The sequence below is a fragment of the Trachypithecus francoisi genome, unplaced genomic scaffold (assembly GCF_009764315.1).
Source record: "Trachypithecus francoisi isolate TF-2019V2 unplaced genomic scaffold, Tfra_2.0 Lachesis_group2, whole genome shotgun sequence".
NCBI lineage: Eukaryota > Metazoa > Chordata > Mammalia > Primates > Cercopithecidae > Trachypithecus > Trachypithecus francoisi.
Genome location: NW_022681465.1, coordinates 113842941 through 113869682, shown reverse-complemented (window position 1 = coordinate 113869682; position 26742 = coordinate 113842941). Strand labels below are relative to the sequence as shown.

The following is a 26742-nucleotide window of genomic DNA, read 5'->3' as shown; positions in this document are numbered from 1 at the left end:
AACGTGGGAGGTGGAGGTTGCAGTGAGCAGAGATTGCACCACCGTACTCCAGCCTGGGCGACTGAGCAAGACTCCATCTCAAAAATAAATAAATAAAAATAAAAATAAATAACACAGGCACCAATTTACAAGAGGCCATTCTATACTTGAAAACAAAAATAAAACATTAAAAAATTTTTAAAGGGCAGAATTTATTATCTCTAAGGTTATTTCCTTCACCTACATGAAAAATCTACTTTAAAATGTTAATATACTATTTTTTTTTTTTTTTGGAGACGGAGTCTTGCTCTGTCGCCCAGGCTGGAGCACAGTGGCCAGATCTCAGCTCACTGCAAGCTCCTCCTCCCGGGTTTACGCCTTTCTCCTTCCTCAGCCTCCCGAGTAGCTGGGACTACAGGCGCCCGCCACCTCGCACGGCTAGTTTTTTGTATTTTTTTTTTTTTTTGAGACGGAGTCTCGCTCTGTTGCCCGGGCTGGAGTGCTGTGGCCGGATCTCAGCTCACTGCAAGCTCCGCCTCCCGGATTCACACCATTCTCCTGCCTCAGCCTCCCGAGTAGCTGGGACTACAGGCGCCCGCCACCTCGCCCGGCTAATTTTTTGTATTTTTTTTTTTTTTTTAGTAGAGACGGGGTTTCACCGTGTTAGCCAGGATGGTCTCGATCTCCTGACCTCGTGATCCGCCCGTCTCGGCCTCCCAAAGTGCTGGGATTACAGGCTTGAGCCACCGCGCCCGGCCCTTAAAATGTTAATATACTATTATAATTTTCTCTTCTGTTCAACTTAGACTACAACATTAAAAATTACTAAAAGAGAAAAAGTCCCTCTGGTATCAAATTAGTACATTTATTGCATAGATGCTACATTTTTTAGGTGAATTGAAATTTCACTCTGATGCTTAGAATCCTCCAGAGATTCCCAAGATCTATAAAGACTGACTCACAGAGGGGACATACGAAGTCCCCTGGCACAACTTGACTTGTAACCTCTAGCAGAAACTGGCTAGGTAAGTGGTCTAGGTTGCATGCCTGTACTCAGCCTGAGGCAGCTAAAGGTCATGGTGATGTCAATCACTGCAAATATAACTTACATGAAAATGCTATCTTACGAGGGCAGGGATTTCCTATTATGTCCATTGCTGTCATACTTCCAACATTTAGAAGACTGTGAGGCACAAGTAATTACTCAGTAGACATTTGTTAAATGAATTTATAGACAAGGCAATCCCTGCCCTCATGACACCTATAGTCTAAACTAATGCTACCATAAGAATTTAGAAACGTATTTTTAGGTAATATGAGCTTGTTTTATTTTTTTAATTAACTTTTCATATATTAAACCCCAGTCTGAAGAAACTGACAATATCTGACCTTAAAGTTTCCCATAAGTGGTAAACAGGTTTAATAAATAAGACCAAATCAGATATTTAAATACTTTTCTGTACTCTAACCAGTAAGATGACTCACCTATACAAAAGAGTTTTCATAAAAACAATATTACTTAAGCGTATCTTATAAAATTTATAACAGTAGAATTAGTGATTACTCATCATAAATAACATTTAAAACTCAAATTGCTTACTGAGAAGTAATATTTTTATGGCTCTATCACAGCCCCTAAAATCAGCATAATATTTTCAAAAGAATCCATGAAGTCAGAACATTAAATAGATAAACTTTTTGAGCACAGTGGCTCATGTCTGTAATCCCAGTACTTTGGAAAGCCAAGGTGGAGGGATCGCTTGAGGCCAGGAGTTCGATTCGAGCCTGGCCAATATAGCAAGACCCCATCTCTACCCAAAAAACCCCACAAAAACAATAAAATAAAAAAAAAAATTAGCCAGGCATGGTGGCACAAGCCTGTAGAACCAGCTACTTGGAAGGCTGAGGCAGAAGAATACCTTGAGCCCAGAAGTTGAGGATGCAGGCTGAGTGACAGGGCAAGACCCTGTCTCTAAATTAGATAAGTAAATAAATAGATAAATAGATACTTGGAAATATAATACAGGGGAAGAAAAGGAAAACAAAAACTTTTAAGTGGATTTTGATTGGAAGGGAACAGATATATTCCATAAAATTATTTTTGGCCTTCAGTAGTACCAAAGCTTTAAAAAAAAAAAAAAAAAAAAGCAAGCTTTTCATGTTCTTTATTTAGAAGTTAAAGAATTACAGGTCAGGTGCCAGTGGCTCACGTCTGTAATTCCAGCACTCTGGGAAGCTGAGGTGGGTGGATCACTTGAGTTCAGGAGTTCAAGACTAGCCTGAGCAACATGACAAAATGTACCATCTCTACAAAAAATAGCCGGGCACAGTGGGGTGTGCCTGTAGTCCCAGCTACTTGGTGGCGAGGCAAGAGGGGAAGTAGGAGGCAGAGGATCACTAAAGTCCCGGAGTTTGAGGGTGCAGTAAGCCGAGACTGCGCCACTACACTCCAGCCTGCATGATAGAGCAAGACTTTGTCTTAAAAAAAAAAAGAGGAGTTAAAAAATAAAATTCAGTTGAGTACTAGAAATGTAACTGAATACTCACCCTTCTTGCTTGGGCTCTCTTTATGTTGAAAATCAGCCTGTGTCACATGTGCTGTCATGAGTTACTGTGATACTGGCAATATATGTCTGGGGAAGAAATGAAAGGTTTTCCTTCCATCTCATTTTCTTCTTGACTAATGAACACTATCACAGCAGTTCTGGAACTGCTCAGTCAACTGGTTGTTTTCCTTATATACGAAATAAAGTAAAATGTAGCAAAAAAACAAAAACCCATAGTAACAATAGCTATGAGTTCTTGAGAAGTTACTATGTGCAACAAACACTTTTAACAAATTTATTAAGCAAACTTGTTTATTTTAATCCCTTCATCTTCATAATTGTATCCCCATTTTACAGATGAGGAAACTGAGACACACAAAACTACCCTGCCCAAGATTATGGAGCTAATAAGAGGATCACTAATTTAAATGTAGCCACTACCTGGCTCTAGAGACCTCACTTGATTGCTAAGTTCTGCCTGTACTGTATCATGCTACACTTTATCATAGTCACAGCTTTTGTGGCCTAAATCCCTATCCCAAAGTTAAAAAAAGTCCTCTAAGGGATCCAGTCCAATCAATTTAGAGCTTAATAATGAAGTTATATAACAATGCATAAAGTAAAATTCATTTCATGTTGAGGCCTCTTTTAACTACTTCTGTCACTTAACAAATATTGCTTAATTTAGTTACACGCATTCTATCATGAAAGTCCCCATATAAAAAAAAATCCACTATTGAGGCTGTAATAGAATTAGTACAGGGGTACAGTTACTTTGGGTGAAACTACTTTGACTGAAAAGTATACCCTGTCTAGAAAGACTAAAAATATTTATCAAGAATAAGGAAGATAGGATAACTTCTAAAACTGTTTCCAAAATAATAATATACTGAATTCTCAGTAAGAATCAGAACAATGTTTAAGTGCTTATACCAATCAATTAACTTCTGTGACTTTCCTAGGTATGAAAGAAGGAAAAAAAACCCTACCTCATTAAAGAATCCCTATACACTTTGGTTCACACGAGCGCAAGTGCTTTGTGTGTGGTATGTGTACTGAGCAGTAGTAGGAAATGGGAATATAAATATTAAATGCAGTCCCAGCCCTCAAAAGACTTCTAAGACTTTCCACAGGACTTGGTTTCAGGATGTTTTCCACAGAAAAGACATCAAATGTTTAAAAAATTGGTGACATTTTGGAAAACAATAATTATTAGGTTGGTCTTCCAAGATAAGAGATGTTCTACATAGAAGGAAAAGGGCCGCTAAGGGGGAAAAAAGTGATACATATATTAAAATAACAGAATAGAACACTATAAAAATGGGATATACCCACTTCTTGCTTTATTTTCAGCAGAATGAAGAAAATGAATTTTTTTTTTTTAAAGACAGAGTCTCACTCTGTCGCCCAGGCTGGAGTGCAGTGGCACGATCTTGGCTCACTGCAACCTCCGCTTCCCAGGTTCAAGCGATTCTGGTGCGTCAGTCTCCCAAGTAGCTGGAATTACAGGCATGCACCACCACACCAGGCTAATTTTGTATTATTAGCAGAGATGGAGTTTCGCCATGTTGGCCAGGCTGGTCTCGAACCCCTTGACCTCAGGTGATTGCCTGTCTCAGCCTCCCAAAGTGCTGGGATTACAGGCGTGAGCCACCGCATCTGGCTTGAAAATGAAAACTCTTCTAACACACTCTGCTAACCCTTCTAACTCTACTGTGCTCTTCAGGTACAATAATAACTAGATTTAGACGGCTTCAAGAACACCAGAATGTGTGGCTTCTAATCTCAGCTGGGACCTTTAAGTTACTCAGTACTGTCTCCCACTCTTCCCTCTATTACCAAGGCTCTGACAACCTTTACATCCCCACACTTTGCAGATGGCCCTGCCTTTTATCATTCACTGGAATGAAGTTCCATGAAGGCAAGGCTCTGTTCACAGCTCTCATAAACTTAGAACACTGCCTGACACATAACAGGTAATCAATGTTTGTTAAATCAATGAATGAACGGAAGAAACAAAGGCCATCAGCTAAGGAATTCCCTCAGTCTCCTGCTTTAACCTACAAACTAATCATATCCTTTCCTTCAGTCTGTGAGGACAATATTCCTCCTACTGAAGGTTAACTCCTCCACCTGTGCTCCATATTGCATTCTCGCCCATCTCTTTCTCAATAATTATCCCTTTCTACTCTAATATTTTAAATACACCTTGCCATGGACTCCTTTGCCAGATCCTAAAAATAATGCTTAATCCCATTCCGTAAGCAAAACCAAAAGAATTTCCTGAACCCGAGAGCTTGCTAAAGCTACTATTTCAAAGATGCTTGGTCTTAAAGGAGAAGCAGACACATTTCTAGTGTCTGCTCCTCATCCTTCAACACCTTCACTTCATGACAATCTGATTTCCACCCTAGGCTTCTCAAATTCAAGGTAAGATTGTTAAAGGACCATAACTTATCCAATCTAATTATTTCTTGCCTCATTTAATGTTTCTTCTACATTTGATCCTGGCTACTACTCATTTCTTGAAACTCACTCCCTTTCTTGGCTCTTTTGACACTATTCTCACCTGACAGCTTTCTCAGCTATCCCTTAAATGACTATTCCCAGAGATGCCTGATCTGCTAATATAAATACCCTGTATGAGCTCATCCACATTCACAGCTCCAACCAAAAATTATATATTCTGACTCCCAAAACTCTATCCCCAGCCCAGTTCTCTTTTCCTGAATACTAGACCAACAATATCCAATTATAAAGCATTCCCACGTGGTTGACCACAAATATCTCAGGGTTCCTTCAATTTGTCATCTCATCTTGCTACAAACTTGTTTCTCTCCTCTTGGTTCCCTTTATCAACTAATGGCTGACCAAGGCAATCTCTTTTACCTCATAATATCTATCTAGATCACTGTCAACTACTATAGACATTACTACTTAAATCTCTTGAATTCAAGCCCTGTTCTACTCGGTTTTAATTCAAGCCATTATTCTTGACTAAATTGCTGCAATTAACCTATCTTGCAATTGAGTGTCTCAGCTGGGTGCGGTGGCTCACACCTGTAATCCCAACACTTTGGGAGGCCAAGGCCGGTGGAACACTTGAGGTCAGGAGTTCCAGACTAGCCTGACCAACATGGGGAAACTCTGCCTCCACTGAAAAACACAAAAATTAGCCAGGCATGGTGGCGAGTGCCTGTAATCCCAGCTACTCCGGAGGCTGAGGTGGAAGAATCGCTTGAACCCAGGAGGGGGAGGTTGCAGTGAGCCAAGATTGCGCCATTGCACTCCAGCCTGGGCAACAAGAGTGAAGCTCAGTCTCAAAAAAAAAAAGTGTCACTGAGACACCCAAGCATTTCTTTCTCTCTCTCTCTCTCTCACACACACACACACACACACACACACACACACACCTGCCTTCTCCAAGTCCAAAACTTCCTCCATATTGCAGCCTGAGTAGTTGATCTAAAATACAAGCGTGGTAATAACTACCAACTTAAAATTGTTCTATTGCTCACCATTACTTAACAGCTTCTAAAGTTGTGTGCAGGAAGAAGTTACTATTCTCTGTTATCATTTCTATTTTTATATGTTTTATTACATACACATTAAATATGTATATTTATATATTAATATAGAGAGTACATGTAATTTTATAAATATACACATATGAAGGAAGACGTTCAAAATCTTTGATATGGGTACTGCATCAAAAATATTTAAAGACAGCCGGGTGTGGTGGCTCATGCCTGTAAACCCAGCACTTTGGGAGGCCAAGGCGGGTGGATCACAAGGTCAGGAGATCGAGACCATCCTGGCTGACATGGTGAAACCCTCTCTACTAAAAATACAAAAAATTAGCCGGGCGTGGTGGCAGGCACCTGTAGTCCCAGCTACAGGCAGAAGAATGGCGTGAACCCGGGAGGCGGAGCTTGCAGTGAGCCAAGATCGCACCACTGCACTCCAGCCTGGGCGACAGAGTGGACTCCGTCTCACAAAAATAAATAAATAAATAAATAAATAAATAAAATTTTTGAAGACCATTACATTAATCTAGAGGAAGAGTACAATCCTCTTAACATGACATAGTCATGATCTGGCCTCTATCCTTCTAGTCACATCTGCCTTAACTACCTTAACTTTCCAATTAGCGTAATTCACCTCTGAAGCTTTTTACCCATGCCACCTCTCGGCCTAAAATACCCTAACAACTACTCATACATCTTCCCCTCCCTCAACTCTTATTTGTTCATTAAGGCTCAAAACAAACATGACTGGCTATGTGAAGCTTTCTCTGACCTTCCAAGGTAGAGGTGGGCACTTCCCTCTCTGTGCTACCAAACACAGCATACATCTCTATTACAGCACTTAAATCACAGTACTATAATTTCTTGTTTACATGGCTATCTACTCATCTTTGTACTACCAGTGCCTGGCATGACTCATGACATAAATTAAGTGCTTACTGTTTTTTACAAGTGCTCATGAGGCACAGTGTTAGGAGACAAACTATAGCAACACCTTAGTTACCTGACACAGCTGAGTCAGTGCTCTCTTTTCCTTAGGTTTGGGCTAATCAATTTTAAGTTTTTAATTTTAAGATGTGCTTACATCATGCATTGGATTTTCAGGTGTTGGTTACAGGGAGAGATTTTTAGAAAGCCAACACTTTATCATCCACCAAATTGCAATCAATTAACTGTCAACAGTGTCAACACATTCCGACACTGTTCTGAAAGATGCCTTATAGAAATTCAAAAGCTAAGGGCTCAGTGATTCTGGTCAAACATGGCGAATTAATTATACTCATTTATCTTCCTTTTCCAAAATTCCACTAAAATGAAAGTGAAGGGGGAAAAAACAAGGTATAAACCTATAACACCAAAGACTGTAAAAAGCAGTAGCAGTTCTTAAGTAACTTTAATACAGTTTTCAAAACGTATTAAAGATGGAAAATAGAAGGAATGGTGCCTGGTTTGACAAAACCAAGGAAACTATAATAAAAGTGCCAGCAAAGAGGGAACTAAGTGAACAACCTGCTGGCTAGAATTTAGAAGCAAAGGGACTGCAGAGGAGGTGTGAAGTATGCAATTGAAATGGAGGAATTGACTGAAGGTTTAAATAACAGAGAAATGAGACTCCCACCCCTTCCCACAGTCAATCAACTACCTTTTCCAATAGCAGAAGACAGGAGTGGGGCCTAAAATAGGAGCACCAGGAGAAAGGCTGCAAACAGAACCTTGTCCCCACAAAAACCTTCCCATTCCTGACTTTCAGATTACAGCGGATGATATGCCTCGGAGGTATATAACAGAAGAATATACTTACCTTGCTCTCAGAATGTCAAGATTAGAACTCTACACTGGAAGATTCTCCTCTAAAGAAAATGGAAAGTGTCATAGAAAAACTTACAATCTTAGACAACAGACCTCCCCAAACTTGGGAATCAACCAAAAAAATTTAGGCCAGTTCACCACCTAAATATCTAAGTTGAAGTCCACCAGTAACAGGCCTCACTAATTCACAAAAAGCTTTTAATCACCTTTTTAGTATCATACACAGCTGAGGCTCACTAGATATTCCAGAATAGTTTCCAAAATGAAGAAACTAAACCAACAAAAAGGAACACAAAAGAAAGACAATTTAGGGAATAAAAAAATTTCAGGCCAGGCACGGTGGCTTATGCCTGTAATTCCAGCTCTTTGGGAGGCCAAGGTGGGTGGATCACTTGAGGCCAGAAGTTCGAGACCAGCTTGGCCAACATGGTGAAACCCCATCTCTACTAAAAAATACAACAATTAGCCAGTTGTGGTGGCATGCACCTGTAGTCCCAACTACTTGGGAGGCTGACGCAGGACAATTGCTTGAATTCAGGAGGCTGCAGTGAACTGAGATCACACCACTGCACTCTAGCCTGGGTAACAGAGTGAGACTTTGTCTCAGAAAAGAAAAGAAAGGAAGGGAAAGGGAAAGGGAAGGAAAGCAAAAGAAAAGAGAAAGAAAGAAATATGTAGGCTTCAACAATACTGGACAAACTTAAGGATATCTAGACAGAATAAATAACTTAGAAGTAAGATTTCTTCCAAAAGCAGAAAACTTCAGAAGTCAAAGCAGTACCTGGTAGTTTAAAAAACAATACATTCAGAAATATCAAAAAGCAGAACTCTGACCAAGAAATGGGCATAACTGTTACAAGTAATCAGGTTTAAAAAGATTAGAGACCAGTTTCAAGTTGTCTTGGATATTTTTGCTTATTAAAAAATAGACAGGGCTGGGTGCAGTGGCTCACGCCTGTAATCCCCGCACTTTGGGAGGCTGAGGTGGGTGGATCACCTGAGGTCAGGATTTCGAGATTAGCCTGGCCAACACAGCAAAACCCAGTCTCTACTTAAAAAAAAAAAATACAAAAATTAGCCAGGCATGGGGGTACGCATCTGTAATCCCAGCTATTCAGGAAGCTGAGACGGGAGAATCATTTGAACCCGGGAGACGGAGGTTGCAGTGAGCCAAGATCGTGCACTGCAGCCCAGGAGACAGAGTAAGGCTCTGTCTCAAAAAAAAAAAAAAAAAAAAGCTTACTCAAGTTCTTCCCCCTTAGTTCAAACTTAGTTTTTGCAACTTCAAAAGGAAGGGGCAGCAAGCAAGCAAGCATACTTTAGGAGTCATTGAAGCTTTTGAATGGACAAAAGTTTCTCACATTTGATTTGTAAGCTTCATTTATCAAATGCAGTCACTCTCAAAGAAGTTCCCTGGACCAGCAGCATCAGCATGCCCTGGGAATCTGTTAGAAGAGCAAATTCATGGACCCCATTCCTAGACCCACTGAATCAAAAACTCTGGGGGTAAAGGAAGTCCAGCAATCTGTGTTTCTTTTTAACAAGGCCTCAAGGTGATTCTCATGCAGGTTCAAAATTGAGAGCCACTGATCTAATAAGCATTGCTGCCACTGTCATACTAGATGCTGATGCTCTGGTCTTTCTTCTTCAGTCAAGAGTTAAAGCATTTCCAGGCCAGGTGCAGTGGCTCACCCCTGTAATCTCAGCACTTTGAGAGGTCGAGGAGGGCGGATCACCTGAGGCCTGGAGTTCCAGACCAGCCTGACCAGCATGGAGAAACCCCGTCTCTACTAAAAATACAAAATTAGCCTGGTGTGGTGGTGCATGCCTGTAATCCCAGCTGCTCAGGAGGCTTAGGCAAGAGAATCACTTGAATCTGGCAGAGGTTACAGTGAGCTGAGATCGCACCATTGCACTCCAGCCTGGGCAACAAGAGTAAAACTCCGTCTCAAAAAAAAAGAGTTAAAAAAAGAGTTAAAGCATTTCCAAACTGCCTGTATCTGACCTACATTAGAGTAACACAGTTGCTAGTAGGAACTCAAAAAATGTTTGCTGAATAAGGGATCAGGCTTCAGATGTCTTTCTTTGGCCAGAGGGTTTTAAGAATACACTGGATATGAATGTTTTTAGGCAGGATCTCTTCTCTTCACTTTCCTACAGTCCCCACCAGTCCCAACTGTCTTCTATCTCATACTATCACACATTTTTCTGGTCAGCCAATGACAGCATAAGAGTTTGAAAGCTCTGGGAAAAATAATTCCAAAAAAAATAATTTTAAATATGGATACAATATGGTCCAATCTTCTCTTACAAGTGAGGAAATCAAGTAACTTACAACTACCTCGGGATGATTCAGAAATTGTACAATATGCTACAATTGGTCCTTCTACTTGCAGGTCTCCACGTTGTTATTTTTGTTTGTTTTTGTTTTTGAGACAAAGTCTTGTTCTGTCACCAGGCTGGTGTGCAAAGTGGCGCGATCTCAGCTCATTGCAACCTCTACCTCCCAAGTTCAAGCAATTCTCCTGCCTCAGTCTCCCAAGTAGCTGGGACTACAGGCGCGTACCACCACGCCCAGTTAATTTTTGTATTTTTAGTAGAGATGGGGTTTCACCATGTTGGCCAGGATGGTCTTGATCTACTGACCTTGTGATCTGCCCACCTCGGCCTTCTAAAGTGCTGGGATTACAAGCGTGAGCCACCGTCCCCAGCAAGGTCTCCACTTTTAAGCCCCAGGAAAAATGTTTCAAGATAGCATCTCAGGCTTTCTTTTTCTGGTCTGAACTCTTTAGAAAACTAGAGCCTGCCTATGTATTATGTAAATAGATGCATAAGTATTCCAGAGGCTCATGAGCCCAATAACTACAAAGGCAGTTAACAAGGCCGACTGATGGCATTTACATGGTAATATCAACTTTGAAAACTCTATACCAAAAACATGTAATAACATTTCATTTATGAGAAGTACTTAAATGTATTCAAAATACAGTTGACCCTTAAACATGGATTTGAACTGCACCAGTATACTTACAATAATGTTTTACAACTGATTTTTTTCAATAAATGTATTAGAAAAATTTTTGGAGATTTGTTATAATTTGAAAAAACTTATAGATTAACTGCATAGCTTAGAAATATTGAAAAAATAGAAAAAGGCATTATGAGTGCATAAAATATGTAGATTCTAGTCTATTTTTTCATTTACTACCATAAAATACACACAAATCTATCACAAAGAGTTAAAATTTATCAAAACGTAGGCAAAAACTTACAGACCATACATGGCACATCTAGAAAACTGCAAATACACATAAAGATGCAGTATTACATCATAGTGTAACATTAGTACATACTGTTCTACTGTAATAATTTGTAGCTAACTCCTGTTGCTATTGCAGTGAGCTCAAGTGTTCTGAGTGTCTGCTTAAAATGCCATAGTAAATTGTGTATCACAACAGTAAAATCACGGTTCTTGCATGTTTTTCATCCTTTTTAGTGCAATACCATAAACTTTGAATAACACCACGAGACCCATATGAAGTGCCACTAGCGATGCTGGAAGTGCTCCCAAGAAGCAAAGTCATGCTATTACAAGAAAAAGCTGAATTGCCTGATATGTGCTGCAGATTGAGGTCTGCAGCTGTGGTTGCCTACCATTTCAAGATAAATGAACCCAGAGTAAGGACCATTGCAAAAAAAGAAAAGAAAATTTGTGAAACCATCTTACCAGCAGGTGCAAAAACCTTGCACTTTTTGCAAAATACCTTTTTTCTCATATCGAAAATGCAGCTTCTATGTGGGTGAAGGATTACTATTAAAAAAAAAAAATAGCTATTTAATATGAATTGAGAAAAAGCAGTTTTTTTGATAACTTAAAGCAAAAAGAAGATGAAGGATCTAAAGCCAGAGAATTTAATGCCAGGAAAGGATGGTTTGATAATATTAGAAGAGCTTTGGCTTAAAAAATGTCCAGATAACAGGAAAAGCAGCTTCTGCCCACTAAAAGGTAGTAGATGAGTTCCTAGATGCCATTAGGAAAATCATTGAGGAGAAAGGATATTTGTCTGAACAGGCTTTTAATGCAGATGCCTCTGCCGCCACAGATGGCAAAACCAATCCCTCCTCTTCCTCAGCCTCCTCAATGTGAAGACAATGAAGATGAACACCTTTAAGATGATTCACTTCCATGTAATAAACAGTAAATATATTTTCTCTTCCTTTTCTTTTGAGACAGAATTTCTCTCTGTCACCCAGGCTGGAGTGCAATGGCATGATCTCAGCTCACTGCAATCTCTGTCTCCCAGGATCAAGCGATTCAGCCTCAGCCTCCTGAGTAGCTGGGACTACAGGCGTGCGCTACGACACCTGGCTGATTTTTGTATTTTTAGTAGAGATGGGGTTTTGCCATGTTGGCCAGGCTGGTCTCAAACTCCTGGCCTCAAGTAATCCACCTGCCTCAGCCTCCCAAAATGCTTGGGACTATAGGCGTGAGCCACTGCACCCAGCCATTTGTGTGTGTGTGTGTGTGTGTGTGAGACAAGGTCTGACTCTATTACCTAGGCTGGAGTGCGGTGGCAGGATCTCAGCTCACTGCAACCTCTGCCTCCCGGGCTCAAGCCATCCTCCTACCTTGGCCTCCCCAGTAGCTGGGACTACAGGTGTGTACCACCATAACTGGCTAATGTTTGTATTTCTGTAAAGACTGGTTTTCACCATGTTGCCCAGGCTGGTTTCAAACTTGTAAGCTCAAGCCATCTGCTGCCTGGGCCTCCCAAAGTGCTGGGATTACAGGCGTGAGCCACTGCACCTGGCTCCTTATGATTTTAATAACACTTTCTTTTCTTTAGCTTACTTTATTGTACAAATACGGCATATAAAACATATAACATACAAAATATGTGTTAATCAATTGTTTATGTTATTAATAAGGCTTTCCAGTCAACTGTAGGCTATTACTAATTAAGCTTTGGGAGAGTCAAAAGTTAAATGTGAGTTGGTGGGGCAAGTAGTACCTCTAACCTCCACCATGTTCAAGGGACAATTGTATAAAGTATTGTGCGAGACTTACTTACACTAAAATTAAAATGCAGCTTTTTTCAGTACCATCTAGAAGGAAAACAACATACATTTAATGAACTCATCTATAAGAAACTAAGTTTGCAGTAAAATTAAGTCTTTGTAAACCACTATAAGGACTTAGAAACCCTTCTCCAAATGAATCTATATCTATGTAAGCATGCATTGAGGAGCACCTGTTCTAATGGTAAGAGCCCCAAGGAGCTGGAGAATCCAGCACATGATCTGCCATGTCAAAGCTGCATAACCTCCCATAGTCACAGTTTCCCTTTGGGCTGCATCTCCTTCTCCACAAAAAGTACAGTTTAGTGCTAATACGCTAATAACTGACAAGAGAGGCCGGGCGCGGTGGCTCAAGCCTGTAATCCCAGCACTTTGGGAGGCCGAGACGGGCGGATCATGAGATACGGTGAAACCCCCGTCTCTACTAAAAAATACAAAAAACTAGCCGGGCGACGAGGCGGGCGCCTGTAGTCCCAGCTACTGGGGAGGCTGAGACAGGAGAATGGCGTGAACCCGGGAGGCGGAGCTTGCAGTGAGCTGAGAGCCGGCCACTGCACTCTAGCCTGGGTGGCAGAGCAAGACTCCGTCTCAAAAAAAAAAAAAAAAAAAAAAAAATAACTGACAAGAGAAATACTCCTTACACTTAAACAAGTTTTGCTAGCACTAGAGTAACTGCTTCTTTAGCCAATCTTGAAAAGAATGAGATAAAATTTGAGATAAAGCTAAAATTGATACAAATATCTGTAAGTATCCAGATGTAAGAACAGTGACTGGTCCTGATACCTTTTTTTTCTTTTTTTTTTGAGACAGAGTCTGGCTCTGTCACCAAGCTGGAGTGCAGTGGCGCAATCTTAGTTCACTGCAACCTCTGCCTCTTGGGTTCAAGCAATTCTCCTGCCTCAGCCTCCCAAGTAGCTGGGATTACAAGTGTGCACCACCAAGCCCAGCTAATTTTTGTATTTTTAGTAGAGACAGAGTTTCACTATGTTGGCCACGATGGTCTCGATCTCTTGACCTGGTAATCCGCCTGACTTGGCCTCCCAAAGTGCTGGGATTACAGACGTGAGCCACCGCGCCCTGCCAGTCCTGATAACATTTTACTGTAATCAATATTTTTTTTAAACCCTCACCCTTAAAACCCAAGAGAAGTTCTCGTTTTAATACCCTTACCCTTAAAACCCAAGAGAAGTTCTAAAACTTAATATGTTCATTATAGAGAAACTACAAGATTCAGAAAGACTAAAAAACAAAATTTTACAATCTTACCTCCCAGAAATAAACATGGTAGCACTTTAATGAGTCTCTTTCAAACATTTTTATGCATACACAGAATTTTATATACTTGAAGTCATTCAGAACATACAATTTCGTATCCTGATTTCTAACTGACCACTGTACCATCTTTGAAAACATTCTTTGGGATAGCTTCTACCACATGAATAGCCTATAATGTAACATTCTAGATTTTACACTGATTACTCAGAATATACAGTTAACCCTTGAACAATTTGTGAGTTAAGGACACTGACTTATGCTCAGTAAGAAATCTGCATATAACTTTTGACTCCTCAAAAACTTTACTCAAACCTATTGTTGACTGGAAACCTTATTGATAACATAGTCAATTAACATATTTTGTGTATGTATTATATACTGTACGCATACAATTAAGTAAGCTAGAGAAAAAAACATGTTATTAAAAAAATCAGGCCAGGCATGGTGGCTCATGCCTATAATCCCTACACTTTGGGAGGCTGAGGCAGGCAGATCACTTGAGGTCAGGAGTTCGAGACCAGCCTGGCCAACACGGCAAAACCCCGTCTCTACTGAAAATACAAAAATTAGCCAGGCGCGGCCGCATGGGCCTGTAATCCCAGCTACTCAGGAGGCTGAGGCAAGAGAATCACCTGAACCCAGGAGGCAGAGGTTGCAGTGAGCCAAGACTGCGCCACTGCACTCCAGCCTGGGTGACAGAGTGAGACTCTGTCGCAAAGAAAAAAAAAGAAAAGAAAAGAGGCCAGGTGCAGTGGCTCACGCCTGTAATCCCAGCATTTTGGGAGGTAGAGGCAGGCAGTTCACCCGAGGTCAGGAGTTCAAGACCAGCCTGGCCAACACAGTGAAACCCCATCTCTACTAAAAATACAAAAACTAGCCAGGCAGGATAGAGCAAAACTCTGCCACCAAAAAAAAGAAAGAAAGAAAGAAAAAAGAAAATCATAAGAGAAAAATGTATTTACTATCTATTAAGTGGAAGTGGATCATCATAAATATTCTTATCTTCCTCATCTTCACATTGAGTAGGCTGAGGAGGAGGAAGAGGAAGGGTTGGTCTTGCTGTCTTGGAGTAACAAGAGGTGGAAGAAACTCTGCATATAAGTGAACCCACACAGTTCAAACATGTGTTGTTCAAGGGCATCTGTACTAAAATGTTGCAAAATACAATTAAACAGCAATGTCATCATTAATGTCTATTTCCACTATACTAATATAGGCATAGCAATAAATATCAATTTAACAATAGTAAAATACTAAATGAAAGCAACAATGAAATACACAACTAAAATCTTACAGATTATCAGTTGGGTAAGGAAAACAGCAGCCTGCAAGATCTAGAATTTTTTTTTTTTTTTTTAATCAACAGAATCTCAAGAAAGATGAGTTTAAGAGTGACTTGGGAGTAATCCTATTGAGCTTAATGTATACAGATCCCTGGCAATACTGAGTAAACAAGAGTAGGAGGAATCCTCAATCTGTAAACATCTTCTTGGGAGCTGGCAGAGTGATTAAGCAAAGCACACAAATTTTAATGTTAAAAGCCATGAGACAGTGATTCATAACGGAGTAAGAAAGAAAACAGCACTGTTTTACAAAGGAATAAGCAGGAAAAAAAAAAAAGAAGCACAGAAAGGTAAAGGGATAGGCTAAATAACTTAAATATTATAATAGGTTCAAAATAACTGTCCCATATACATTTAGGAATGAGCAGACTTATCTTCCAGGAAGACTGACTGATAGAAATTTCTAATATGAGTATTTTGAGGTCTTTGATAGTCATGTCCTAAAGATCATTATTAAGAGTCTAATGAGGGAAACTGGAAAGTAACTGGGCAGAAAATTCCAACTCACACAAAGAAAGTCTTGTTCAGAACAACCCTTATAAATACTTAAATAAAACAGAAGAAAGACAATAACGACTTAAGATTGAGATATACATAAATATAAAGGCAATTCAAAAATTTATCTAGAAAAATTATCAGAAAAATAATTGGTATATCCAACTATTGGCCCAATTGCTAGAAATCAGGATTTTCTGTATATGAGCGCTAATTCCCACAAATCCTTTCAACTAATATTGCACATGTGTACTGCACTATGAATTTGTGGGTTAGGAAGCACAATGTATAATACCCAAAGGGATATGTATCAGAGCTATATCTCTCAGTAGACTTCTATTGAGATTCCCCAATTAGGCTGGGCGCAGTAGCTCATGCCCATAATCCCAGCACTTTGAAAGGCCGAGGTGGGTGGATCACTTGAGGTCAGGACCAACATGGTGAAACCCCACCTCTATCAAAAATACAAAAATTAGCCAGGTGTGGTGGCGCACCCGTAATCCCAACTACTAGGGAGGCTGAGGCAGGAGGAGCACCTGAGCCTGGGAGATGGAGGTTGCAGTGAGCTGAGATTGCGCCACTTCACTCCATCTTGGGTGACACAGCAAGACTCCGTCTCAAAAAAGACTCCCCAATTAGACAATGACAAATTAGGAACAAACTATTCTATGGAGGGGGGTGGAAATCAAGGACATTCTCTTCTACAGGCCTCTGGACTCTGAGGCATGTGACCACATGGATCCAGACATGCCAACAGACATGACATAATAAACATGACTTTCAATGACCTTATAAAGTAATGAAATTGCTTTAGTATCTGCGTTCCCTAAGCACAGTTTTTTGTTTGTGTTTAATTTCTATGCAACTCTCACTTGGTAATTTTACAAAAAGCCCTCAATTCTTACAACTTTTGTGCCTGGAGGACTTGGTGCCAACACTTCTCAAAAGATAACATTGAAACTCTTCTTGTTTTATGGAAGAACATTAAAATAAGATGTTTGTAAAGCCGAGCTAATTTTTTAAGCTAATATTAATATTAGGTGTTAAGAGATAAAGGTGATTTTTTTAAAAGGTAGAGAAAATGCAAAGGTAAGTGCACTATGAAGATAAAACATTGATTAGATCACTGGTTGGGGGAGGTTTTATAAACAATTTTATTTTCTGATACAAGACAGAAAACAATGACTTTCTGCCTTCCTTTAGTAGTCTACCTTGACAGAAAAAAACATAAATAAGGGTAAATAAAATTCTGTTCTTAACTAAGTCAAATGTTAGTTCGATATATAAAATTATTTTAGCTACACAAGATCCATACTGGCTTCACAATCCATTATTGGGTGGACAAAACCTCACTGAAAGAAGAGTTAAAAAGATGACCCTATAAAATTAATTATATTATCTGAAGTATTTAGCAGACAAAAAAAAATTAAATTAATTCTAAATTGTACTTACCAGAGAACTGAACAATTTTTAAAAACTTTTAAAAACAAGATTTTTAAAAATGCAAGTAGAAGAAAAAGGCAAAACAAAAAAAGATTATATGTGTCAATAATTTCCCTCAAAAATACTGCTTAAAACAAACAATATTGATTCTTATCAGTTTCATCTTTTTTTTCTTTCTCAGACATTTCACGAAGAAGCATAGAAATGACTAATGTGTTACACTCAGGACAGATGGGAAAAGGGGTATCAAAAGGTATGAAATGTTAAAATTAAGAACATAAGTTCATCAATAAAGTTGACTCTTTTAACAGAGAGTCATCATGGATGTCCTAATTTTATAGACTACGGAGAGGTGTGCTATAAAAAGTAAGATTAAAATACATGATTTTGGCCAGGCGTGATGGCTCACAGCAAGGCAGATGTATCACTTGAGTCCAGGAGTTCAAGACCAGCCTGGGCAACCTGATGAAACCCCATGTCTACAAAAAGTACAAAAATTAGCCTGCCATGGTGGTGTGAGCCTATAGACCCAGCTACTCGGGAGGCTAAAGTAGGAGGACTGCTTGAGCCTGAGAGGTCAAGGCTACAGTGAACCATGACGGCACCACTGCACTCCAGCATGGGTCACTGCACTGTCTCAAATAAATCAATAATTAAATATATATATATATATATAATTTTATTCACATACTGAAGACCATTGAATTATTAGTTTTTAAAAAGTTTTACCTACTCTTGGCTGGGTGCAGTGGCTCACACCTGTAATCCCAGCACTTTGGGAGGCTGAGGCAGGCAGATCACGAGGTCAGGAGTTTGAGACTACCCTGGCCAATATGGTGAAACCCCATCTCTACTAAAAAATGCAAAAATTAGCTAGGCGTGGTGGCGTACACCAGTAGTCTCAACTACTTGGGAGGCTGAGGCATGAGAAATGCTGGAACCCAGGAGGCAGAGGTTGCAGTAAGCCCAGATCGTGCCACTGCACTCCAGCCTGGGCGACAGAGCGAGACTCTGTCTCCAAAAAAAACAAAACAAAACAAAACAAAAAAGTTTTACCTACTCTTGCAATACTCATTCAATAAGACAGATGTGAAAATTTTATCTGAATTCTTGTATATGGGCTAAAATCTACATAAATATTCCTTATCACATATAGATTCTTTTGAAATGAAGATATTTAACAGACCTGAAACTTTGCAATGCCTCAAAAGCACTCAACTTTTCAAAAACAAACAGAAATATTAGCCACAGGTCATAAGGCATTACAAATATGCAACACAAAAAAACTGCACATTTCATTCCATTAGATATGTCCTGAGATATAAATCTACATAAAATGTTTTATAGTCATTTAAAAACTACATCAGAAAAAAATTATATCAGAAAACATTAAGCACTCACCACTCATTTTCCCTACTCTTCTGTCCAGTTAGTCATATTAATCCAAAATAACAATCCAGTAACTACAAACAAATACTTCAACTAAACATTAAAGACTGAAAAAAAAAAAAATCACATGGCAGTAGAGAGGTCAGACCTTTTGGGATACAACCACCTTTTCTTCTGAGATGTTTAATCACTCAAAACTATAAACTATGAATAAAGACAGTTTCTTCTGTCAACCCCTTAACTCCCAAATTCACTATTTTATGACCCACAGTTAGTGACTCTGCTAAGAACATACCATGCTCTTTGCTACATTATTACCTCTGCACATGAAATGTCCTAATTCTAAAGAAGCTGCATTCAGTCAACTACACATCTCTCAGTCACTATCCCTCCCCTCCCCACTTCGGAACTTTCCAGGGCCTGCCCAATTATCCACTTCCTCTACCCAGCTATAGTTCATTGTTCTGGCTTGGTGTTTCCACAGGATGCAAGACACAAAATTGAATTTTAAATGATTTTTTAAACTGCTCTCTTATTCTGCTTCCCTGATCATGTTCTTACTCTGCTTAAAACTCTTTAGTAATCTTCACATAGAAGAGAAGTGCTTTTCAAATTACCAGTTGCTACCACAGCGTCATTAAATAAATTGAGTGGGTCACCATCATCAGTCTATCTTAAAAATAAAATAGAATGGAACACAATAGAAACTACCAGAGTGCACCACACAAAGCAAGGGTATTATGTAGTGACATTTTATCATTTATATACAAGCATATTGGGTTGCAATGTAAAGATGGTTATCTTTCCAATGGGTCATAGCCAAAAAAACCTCTAAACACACTAGACTACAGGATAATCCAATCTTTCATTTGATCTACATGGCTCTCCAACCAGCCCCTGCATAATAAGGCTCTAGACCGATCTCTTGCTACACCAAAGGGAGCTGGCTCAAGCAAACAAGCTTGTCATGCCAAACTCATTTGCGGTTCCTCGTTTTAGTGGTGTCAATCACTGTTCCCTCTGCCTTGAATGCCCTCTAATTTTTCTAAGAGGCTCACTTGTACTCATCTTTCAGTATTTAACATCTATCACCTCCTCTACAAAGCTTTTTATCCTTCCCTCAGCAGCTAATGCCCCAATACCCACTTCGTGTCTCCATAATGCCCTACATTATAGCTCCTACAAAATTTCATTGCACATTTTAATTTTAGGCTTGACTGTCTTCCCAACTTCTAAAGTAAAAACTCACTAAGGGAAGGAGTACATTGTACTAGCCTTCCTATCAGCAGCACTGAGCTAAGTACGTGCACTATAACATAGGTTCGAAGTTGGTAAAATGAACAAATGAAGAATCAAGGACTTGCATCTAACTTGTCTGTTGTCAGAAATGATAGGGTGGTTATCTTTGCAATAAAATCCCTTCATAGTGCTGGAATCAAGATTTTCACATTTTTGCTACAACCCCTAGAGAGCAGAACCCTGCAGTTTGAGGCAGAAGGAGGTGTCAGCTTCCTGTCTTTCAGCAAAGAGACTCAGTTTGGGCTGCAATGTAGCAGCACTCATTTCCACGCTTCCAGAAGTTACCTGGGGAAAGAGGGCGAGGAAGGACTCCAGAAGTTCCCATAAGCAGGTGAGGTAAATCAGAAGCAGCATTAACAGATTTCATTAGCAGGGAGAGCCCTATTTTACGTATAAGCAGCTCTTAATAAGAGAAGGGAGAGAAAGAATTCTTTACCATTGCTGATGGCACAAGGTTGCCAATATGAACTAAGTAAAAACAAAGGGTGTCGTGAAATAACTGGTTGAAGTTACTTGATTTCTGTTGCCTACTCTAATAGTTCTGAAATAGCTACTGACTCACTGCTGTCATTATGAGATACTATTTGGAGGTGGGGGTCACACCTAACAGGGGCTTCTCACAGAGGCTTCAAAACTTTTCAGAGACTTCATTTTATATATGTGAATGCCTTAATTTTTAGGGGATCTGATACACCTATTTTACAAATCCATACTTTAGTTGCCTTCACTGCAATCAGCAGTTCATGCAACATGCAAGATACTTTGACAGACTTTGCCAACTGTCAAGTTTCAGCTGTTCTTTTCCATTTCCACAAAGTTCATAAACTACTATTAGGGGAGCCATAATTTTTTTCTGCCCAATCACTGATTTTATTAAAAATAATTCCTTTGTTTAGACTGCCCCTAGACTTGCAATAATTATCTACAATTAAGACAAAGATAAATCCTTATCATAACCTAACATTAGTTTAAAAAAAAAATTTGTAATATATGAAACACTTTACCCACAGTATTAAATTTTAGATATCTATTACAGCAAGGTAATTAAGGATTGCTAAGGTAAAGCTTTAAAGGCCATTTAAAGCCCTGTTTCCTTTTGTTTGAAATAGGTCCAGGCAGCTATGCTAATTCCACAAACATTTATTAGGCATAAATACGCATAAAGTGTAGAAACATCAGCAAATGCCTTTGCTTTGCTGTACGCTCTTCTACTTCCACCTACCCTTCCTCTCTCAACTCACATAAAACAAGGCACTATCAATGAGAACGGGTAATAGCCCCAAACACAGGCTTTCCAAAAAAAATAGCACCACAAAATGCCCGCTCCTTTTTCTCCTCAGTCCATATATAGGACTTTATTAACTAAAGGACAGATACATTCATTTATAAACAAATTAATTATGCTAAGTGTCTAAATACATGTTATATGTGGTGCTTACTTTCCCATTTTAAACAATAGCCCCCTCAGTATTAAATTCATCCTGTCTCTTCTGGTTCTAGGCACTTCAGGAGCCGCAGCTTAAGGTGCAAACATGACCAAGACCAAGAACCACACCACACACAACCAGTCCCGAAAATGGTACAGAAATGGTATCAAGAAATCCCAATCACAAAGATACGAATCTCTTAAGGGGGTGGACCCCAAATTCCTGAGGAACATGTGCTTTGCCAAGAAACACAACAAGAAGGGCCTAAAAAAGATGCAGGCTAACAGTGCCAAAGCCATGAGTGCATGTGCCAAGGTTATCAAGGCCCTCGTAAAGCCCAAGGAGGTTAAGCCCAAGATCCCAAAGGGTGTCAGCCACAAGCTCAATCAGCTTGCCTACATTGCCCACCCCAAGCTTGGGAAGCATGCTCGTGCCCGCACTGCCAAGGGGCTTAGGCTGTCCTGGCCAAAGGCCAAGGACAAGGATCAAACCAAGGCCCAGGCTGCAGCTCCAGCTTCAGTTCCAGCTCAGGCTCCCAAAGGTGCCCAGGCCCCTACAAAGGCTTCAGAGTAGATATCTGTCTGCCAATGTGAGGACAGGACTGGTGCAACCCCCAACCAGGCTGCCACCTGCATGGGGCTGGGGTCCTCCTCTGCTATTTGTACAAATAAACCTGAGGCAGGAAAAAAAAAATTCAGCCTAAGCTTTCCTTGGTAAAATGACAGGCATTCATGCAGCTTAAAGGTTGTGGAAAACTGATTTTCTTCCATGATGCTACTACTCCACAGTCTAGACAAAATGCAGCCATCAACATGAAACACTGCTGCTTGATTTTTTTTCCTCCAACATGTTTTAAACAGAGCTGCAGATGCTCAAGGGAAGCCATATTTCTAAGGTTTTGAACAGTAGTATTTTTCAGTATTTTTCTCATGTAAAATTGGTGCAATTCATCCAAAACATTTTTCAAATGCCATTATTTTTCAGCGTTAAGTGCTTAAACTGCTTAGAGAAAGGTCTCCATCAGAAAGATTGACTTCCAGAAACCAACTAGTGATCATTAAAATGAGGAGAATAAAAAGAAAATAATTCGTTTTTTACAGTTTGAAGAAATCTTTAAGTCATCTCTAATTCCTTCATTTTACAGATAAGAAATAGAGTCCACAGAGGTTAAGCAATTTGCCTCAGATCACTAAGCTACTAATAGCTGCGCTAGAAATAGAATGAGGCATTTTAATTACTCTTAGCAGTACCCCCAAATCATGCAAGTTATATATACTCTCATCACTTGTCATTCAAGTTTTTAAAACCATTATCACTTTGTCATTAATTTCTGAGGAAAGTCTCCTACAACATGTTCTAAATTTTCAAAGTTATGCATATTAAACTTCAAATTCTAACTCCAAAAAGAAGGTACTATTCAAGAACTTTCCTCAGGAAGTTTCAAGCGTGTGTACACCCCTAAACCATCACAATGAATTTCAGAGTCCATTCTTTCAAAATCTGTCCCTCAACTATACTTTAGATGTGTTTGTTCAACGACACACACACACACACAAAGAGAGAAAATTCTGGAAGTTCTTCTGCCAAAAACCAACGACAATCTGTCAATGAAATCTGATTACTCCATTAACATATTATGGGTTTCCAGCTTAAATTAGGAAGTGTCACTAGCATTTCATCAACCCACAGTGTGAAGAGTTAATAAAAGACTGGAAAATGCACTCTCGGTTGTTTCTGGGTCCGAAGGAAGGTGTAGATCTGATACTGTTAACACAAACTGAAGGGCTGAGCTTAAAAGGGAAAAACAAAAGGAGTGAACAAGTTCCTTAAACAAAAAGCCTTTTCCTACGGAATGCACCCGCACCGTGGTGACCGCATCAGTAAGACTGAATTTCAGATTTTCGTTTTAACGTCCCAGTAAATCAATTCTATACATTTTAGCTTTGGATATTCAAGGGCAAAACAGAGGGCACCGTGAGGGCAACAATTTACTCTGGATCACTTTCAAGGACTGTTGTCTAACCACTCATTACAATCGTTCCTTTGTGCAACTGATTATCTAAAAGTACTGAGAGAGTGCAGTACTTCTCTTTGAAAGATAACCGTCAGCAAAAGCTAAGATAATGTGATTTTGATTACAAACTGATGCAGCAGTCTGACCAGTAAAGTGTAGAATGCGATCTTTGTAAATATTACTCACAAATCCATATTCAAGTTACAAACGATATATGTGTTTCTTAATTATGACCTCTGGTACCGCTCTACAAAAATGCAAAAATAACCTAAAAGGTTAGCATGCCTATTTCTTTAAAGTATGACCAGCTTAGCAAGGTGGCAAGTTTGTTTGAAAACACAAAACACAATCACCACCACCGCTCAATAATACACATACATAAACAGATTCGAAGCTGTGTTAAGCACAAAAATCCTTACCCCATTTTGCCCAATGAAAACTTGCTCTGAAGTTTCAGCTCTTATGCTACGGAATAACTTCCAAAGGAATTTCTCCGTCTGCTATTTCGCAGTTGCTTTTCCACCCCCACCCCCAGATCTTTGTCCGGAGGTATTTCAAGGATGCTGCCAATTCAATTAGTTCTCTTAGGTAAAATGACTTCTCTCTTGTAAACACCAAAACGTTCAAACAGAGGCGGCATTTGCTTATTCGAGTTAAAACGCTTTGCGGAGGAGACAGCGATCAATTCTATTCCACAAAATGAGTCTACAAGAAGGAAAATGCAGAATCTGGCTTCACCGAGTCCTATAAAAAATGAGTTCGCTGGTCATTTCACTCATGTCCTCCTCGACACTCAGGGAGAGCCAGGTAACTCGGCCTTTACAGAGCTAAGGCTGCGGGTTCAAATTTCTCCACCACACCAGGTCCCCGGGGGTGGAGCGAGCAACCAAACGCGACGTGCACGTGAATAAAAATCCCAAAAGCAGTAATGCCACGGCTTCCCTGCGCTCACATTAGGAAAAAAACTACATAGAAAAATCTCCTCGAAGTGCAAACCCGGCAGCTCGCAACCTGCACGGCACTCCACATTGGAATCTGTCTTTTTAAATGTTTCTTCTCCTAAGACTCGGAGCAGAGAAGAGGTGGGGAGGAGGAAGAGAAGGCTGGGCAGGATCGATTCATTCTCCCGAGGAGAATAAACAGAGCCATTTCCAGGCTGGCAGCAGGCTGGGGGCGCAGCGCACGCCGGGGAGCTGGAGGAGGGGGCCCGATCCCACCTCCCTCAGCCCCTTCCCGCCCCCCGCCGCCGAGCACAATGGAGCCCGGCTCGCGCCCGGCCCTTCATTCGCGGCTGCCCCCTCTTCCCTCCTCTCTTCAGAGCACAGCGGATCTGAGGCTCCCGTCGGCGGAGAATGAATGAATCACAGAGCCAAGCCCCACGCTTCCACTGGCGCCCTGCCCCCAGCTCCAGGGCGGGCGAAAGGGGCCGAAGGGTCGACGGGCGCCTGCCCGAGCCAAGGCGTGAGGCTAAGCCCGCGTCGGGGCCAGGAGAGCTGGGCTCGAAGCCGAAGCGCAGCCGCCGCTCCAGCGCCCCCACCCCTGCTCCTCGTCTCTCACGCTCCGCGCCGCCGCCACGCGCCGCCTCACATTCCCCGGGCCCCGCCGCCGCCTCTTCACACTTCCATCAGCGCCCGCCTCCGCCGGCCTCCGGCTCCCGCCGGGCAGAGCAGCGCCAGCCCCGGCGGCCTGAAGCCCGCCGCTGCCTCCGCCTGCACCGGCCGGCTGGCAGAGCGGAGGGTGCTGCTTTCCCAGTCAGCGCCGCCGGCGTGAGGCGAGCGCGGCGGCAGTGGGCTGCGGGGGGCGGGTAGGGGGCGGAGAGAACGGGGGGGCGAGGGCGGTACCTCCCCCTGCTCGCGGGAGAGGGCGGGAGGCGGTGGCCGCCGCGGAGCCGCGGCTAGGGCGCGGACTGGTCCCGGGAGCCCGACGGGCCCTGCGGGTAGTGGGCAGTGGGCAGCGGGAGCAAGCAGCAGCCGCGAGGCGGCGGAGAGGCTGGTGGTGCGGGGCCGAGCGGCCCTCGTGGGGAGCTGGGCCGGCGGCAGGCCCTCAGTCCGTCCGTCCTTGTTTTCCCCCCTCCCCTAGAGGCCGGCGGCTGGCGGGCCGTGCGCTCTGCTCCTCCGCTGGCTCTTGGCCCCGCTCCCGGCCGCCACAGCCTCCTCCGCGCCCCACACCAGGTGCTCGCGCTGTGTCTCCATCCTCCCCGCAGGAGGACCTTTAAATAGCAACGTCAGCGCGCTCCTCTCCGCACACACGTCACCCGCTGCTCACGTCACCGGGGTGCGGGGGATGATGTCACGCGGCCGGAAGTACTGCTAAATTAGGGAAGGAGCAGGGGGAGGAGGACTCGGCGAGCTCCTGTGTGCCCACCTTCTCTCGCTTCTCCTTAAAGGCCAAAGCACAGGAGACAGCCCGAGAGGAGCTCGAACAAGGAAGCGGCGGGAGGAGATTTCCTTGCAACAAATGTGCCAAACCGGAGTGAATCATTCGTAGCAGAAGTGCAGAAGTGTCAAGCGGGTAATATCCTATCTCCCACTCCCACCGCTGTTGCAGCAGCACCCCCGGGCTTCTCCTGTCCTAACTAGCAGGGAAATGTGGGAGGGAGAGCCTGATCACACTACTGGTAGATGTACTTCCAACAAGGACTTCGGAAAAATTACCTCAATTTTCAGTTATTGAGTGCCATTCTGGACGTAGTCGACTTTTAAACTTTTTCTCTTATTGGTTACCTGAAACACGAAAGAGTAAAGAGCAGAGCAATAAGCAAACGAAGTAATGTTATAAAGGATAGTAATTTTATTTGCAAAACAGCAGTTTTGGCATAGGAAAATGAGTCAATCTTAGTTCACTCAGATAATTATCGTCACATGCGTAGCAAATGCCAGTGTGTCCTCTCAGTTCCTCTTCATCAAGAATATGAGTTCCATGACACTTGCCTCCAGACAATAAAACAAGAAAGAGAAAAAAAATATGGGTTTCAGTCTGTGGAATTTAAATTAAAAATTAAAAATTGGAAAGACCACCAAATCCTTTTTCATTAACACAAGCATATTTTTATCTTCTTTAGTTTTGACCACATAATATATAATTACAATATCTCTTAAGTGTGTTGTTTTGCATTTT

General features: G+C 41.3%; 2 protein-coding genes across 2 annotated transcripts in view; one reads left to right on the top strand and one right to left on the bottom strand.

Moving 5' to 3' along the window:
- The window catches only part of HOMER1 (homer scaffold protein 1), a 139548-nt gene extending 113995 nt beyond the window's left edge, over positions 1 to 25553 (bottom strand). Inside the window, exon 1 of the mRNA XM_033180175.1 lies at positions 24045 to 25553. Within this exon, the coding sequence (XP_033036066.1) occupies positions 24045 to 24049 (5 nt within the window). The 5' untranslated portion in view covers positions 24050 to 25553. The remainder of the gene's footprint in view (positions 1 to 24044) is intronic.
- LOC117065392 (60S ribosomal protein L29-like) lies at positions 21207 to 22454 on the top strand. Its single transcript, XM_033180176.1, has one exon. The coding sequence runs from the start codon at positions 21717 to 21719 to the stop codon at positions 22182 to 22184; it is 468 nt and encodes a 155-aa protein (XP_033036067.1). The 5' UTR covers positions 21207 to 21716; the 3' UTR covers positions 22185 to 22454.
- Positions 25554 to 26742: the final 1189 nt, after the last annotated feature.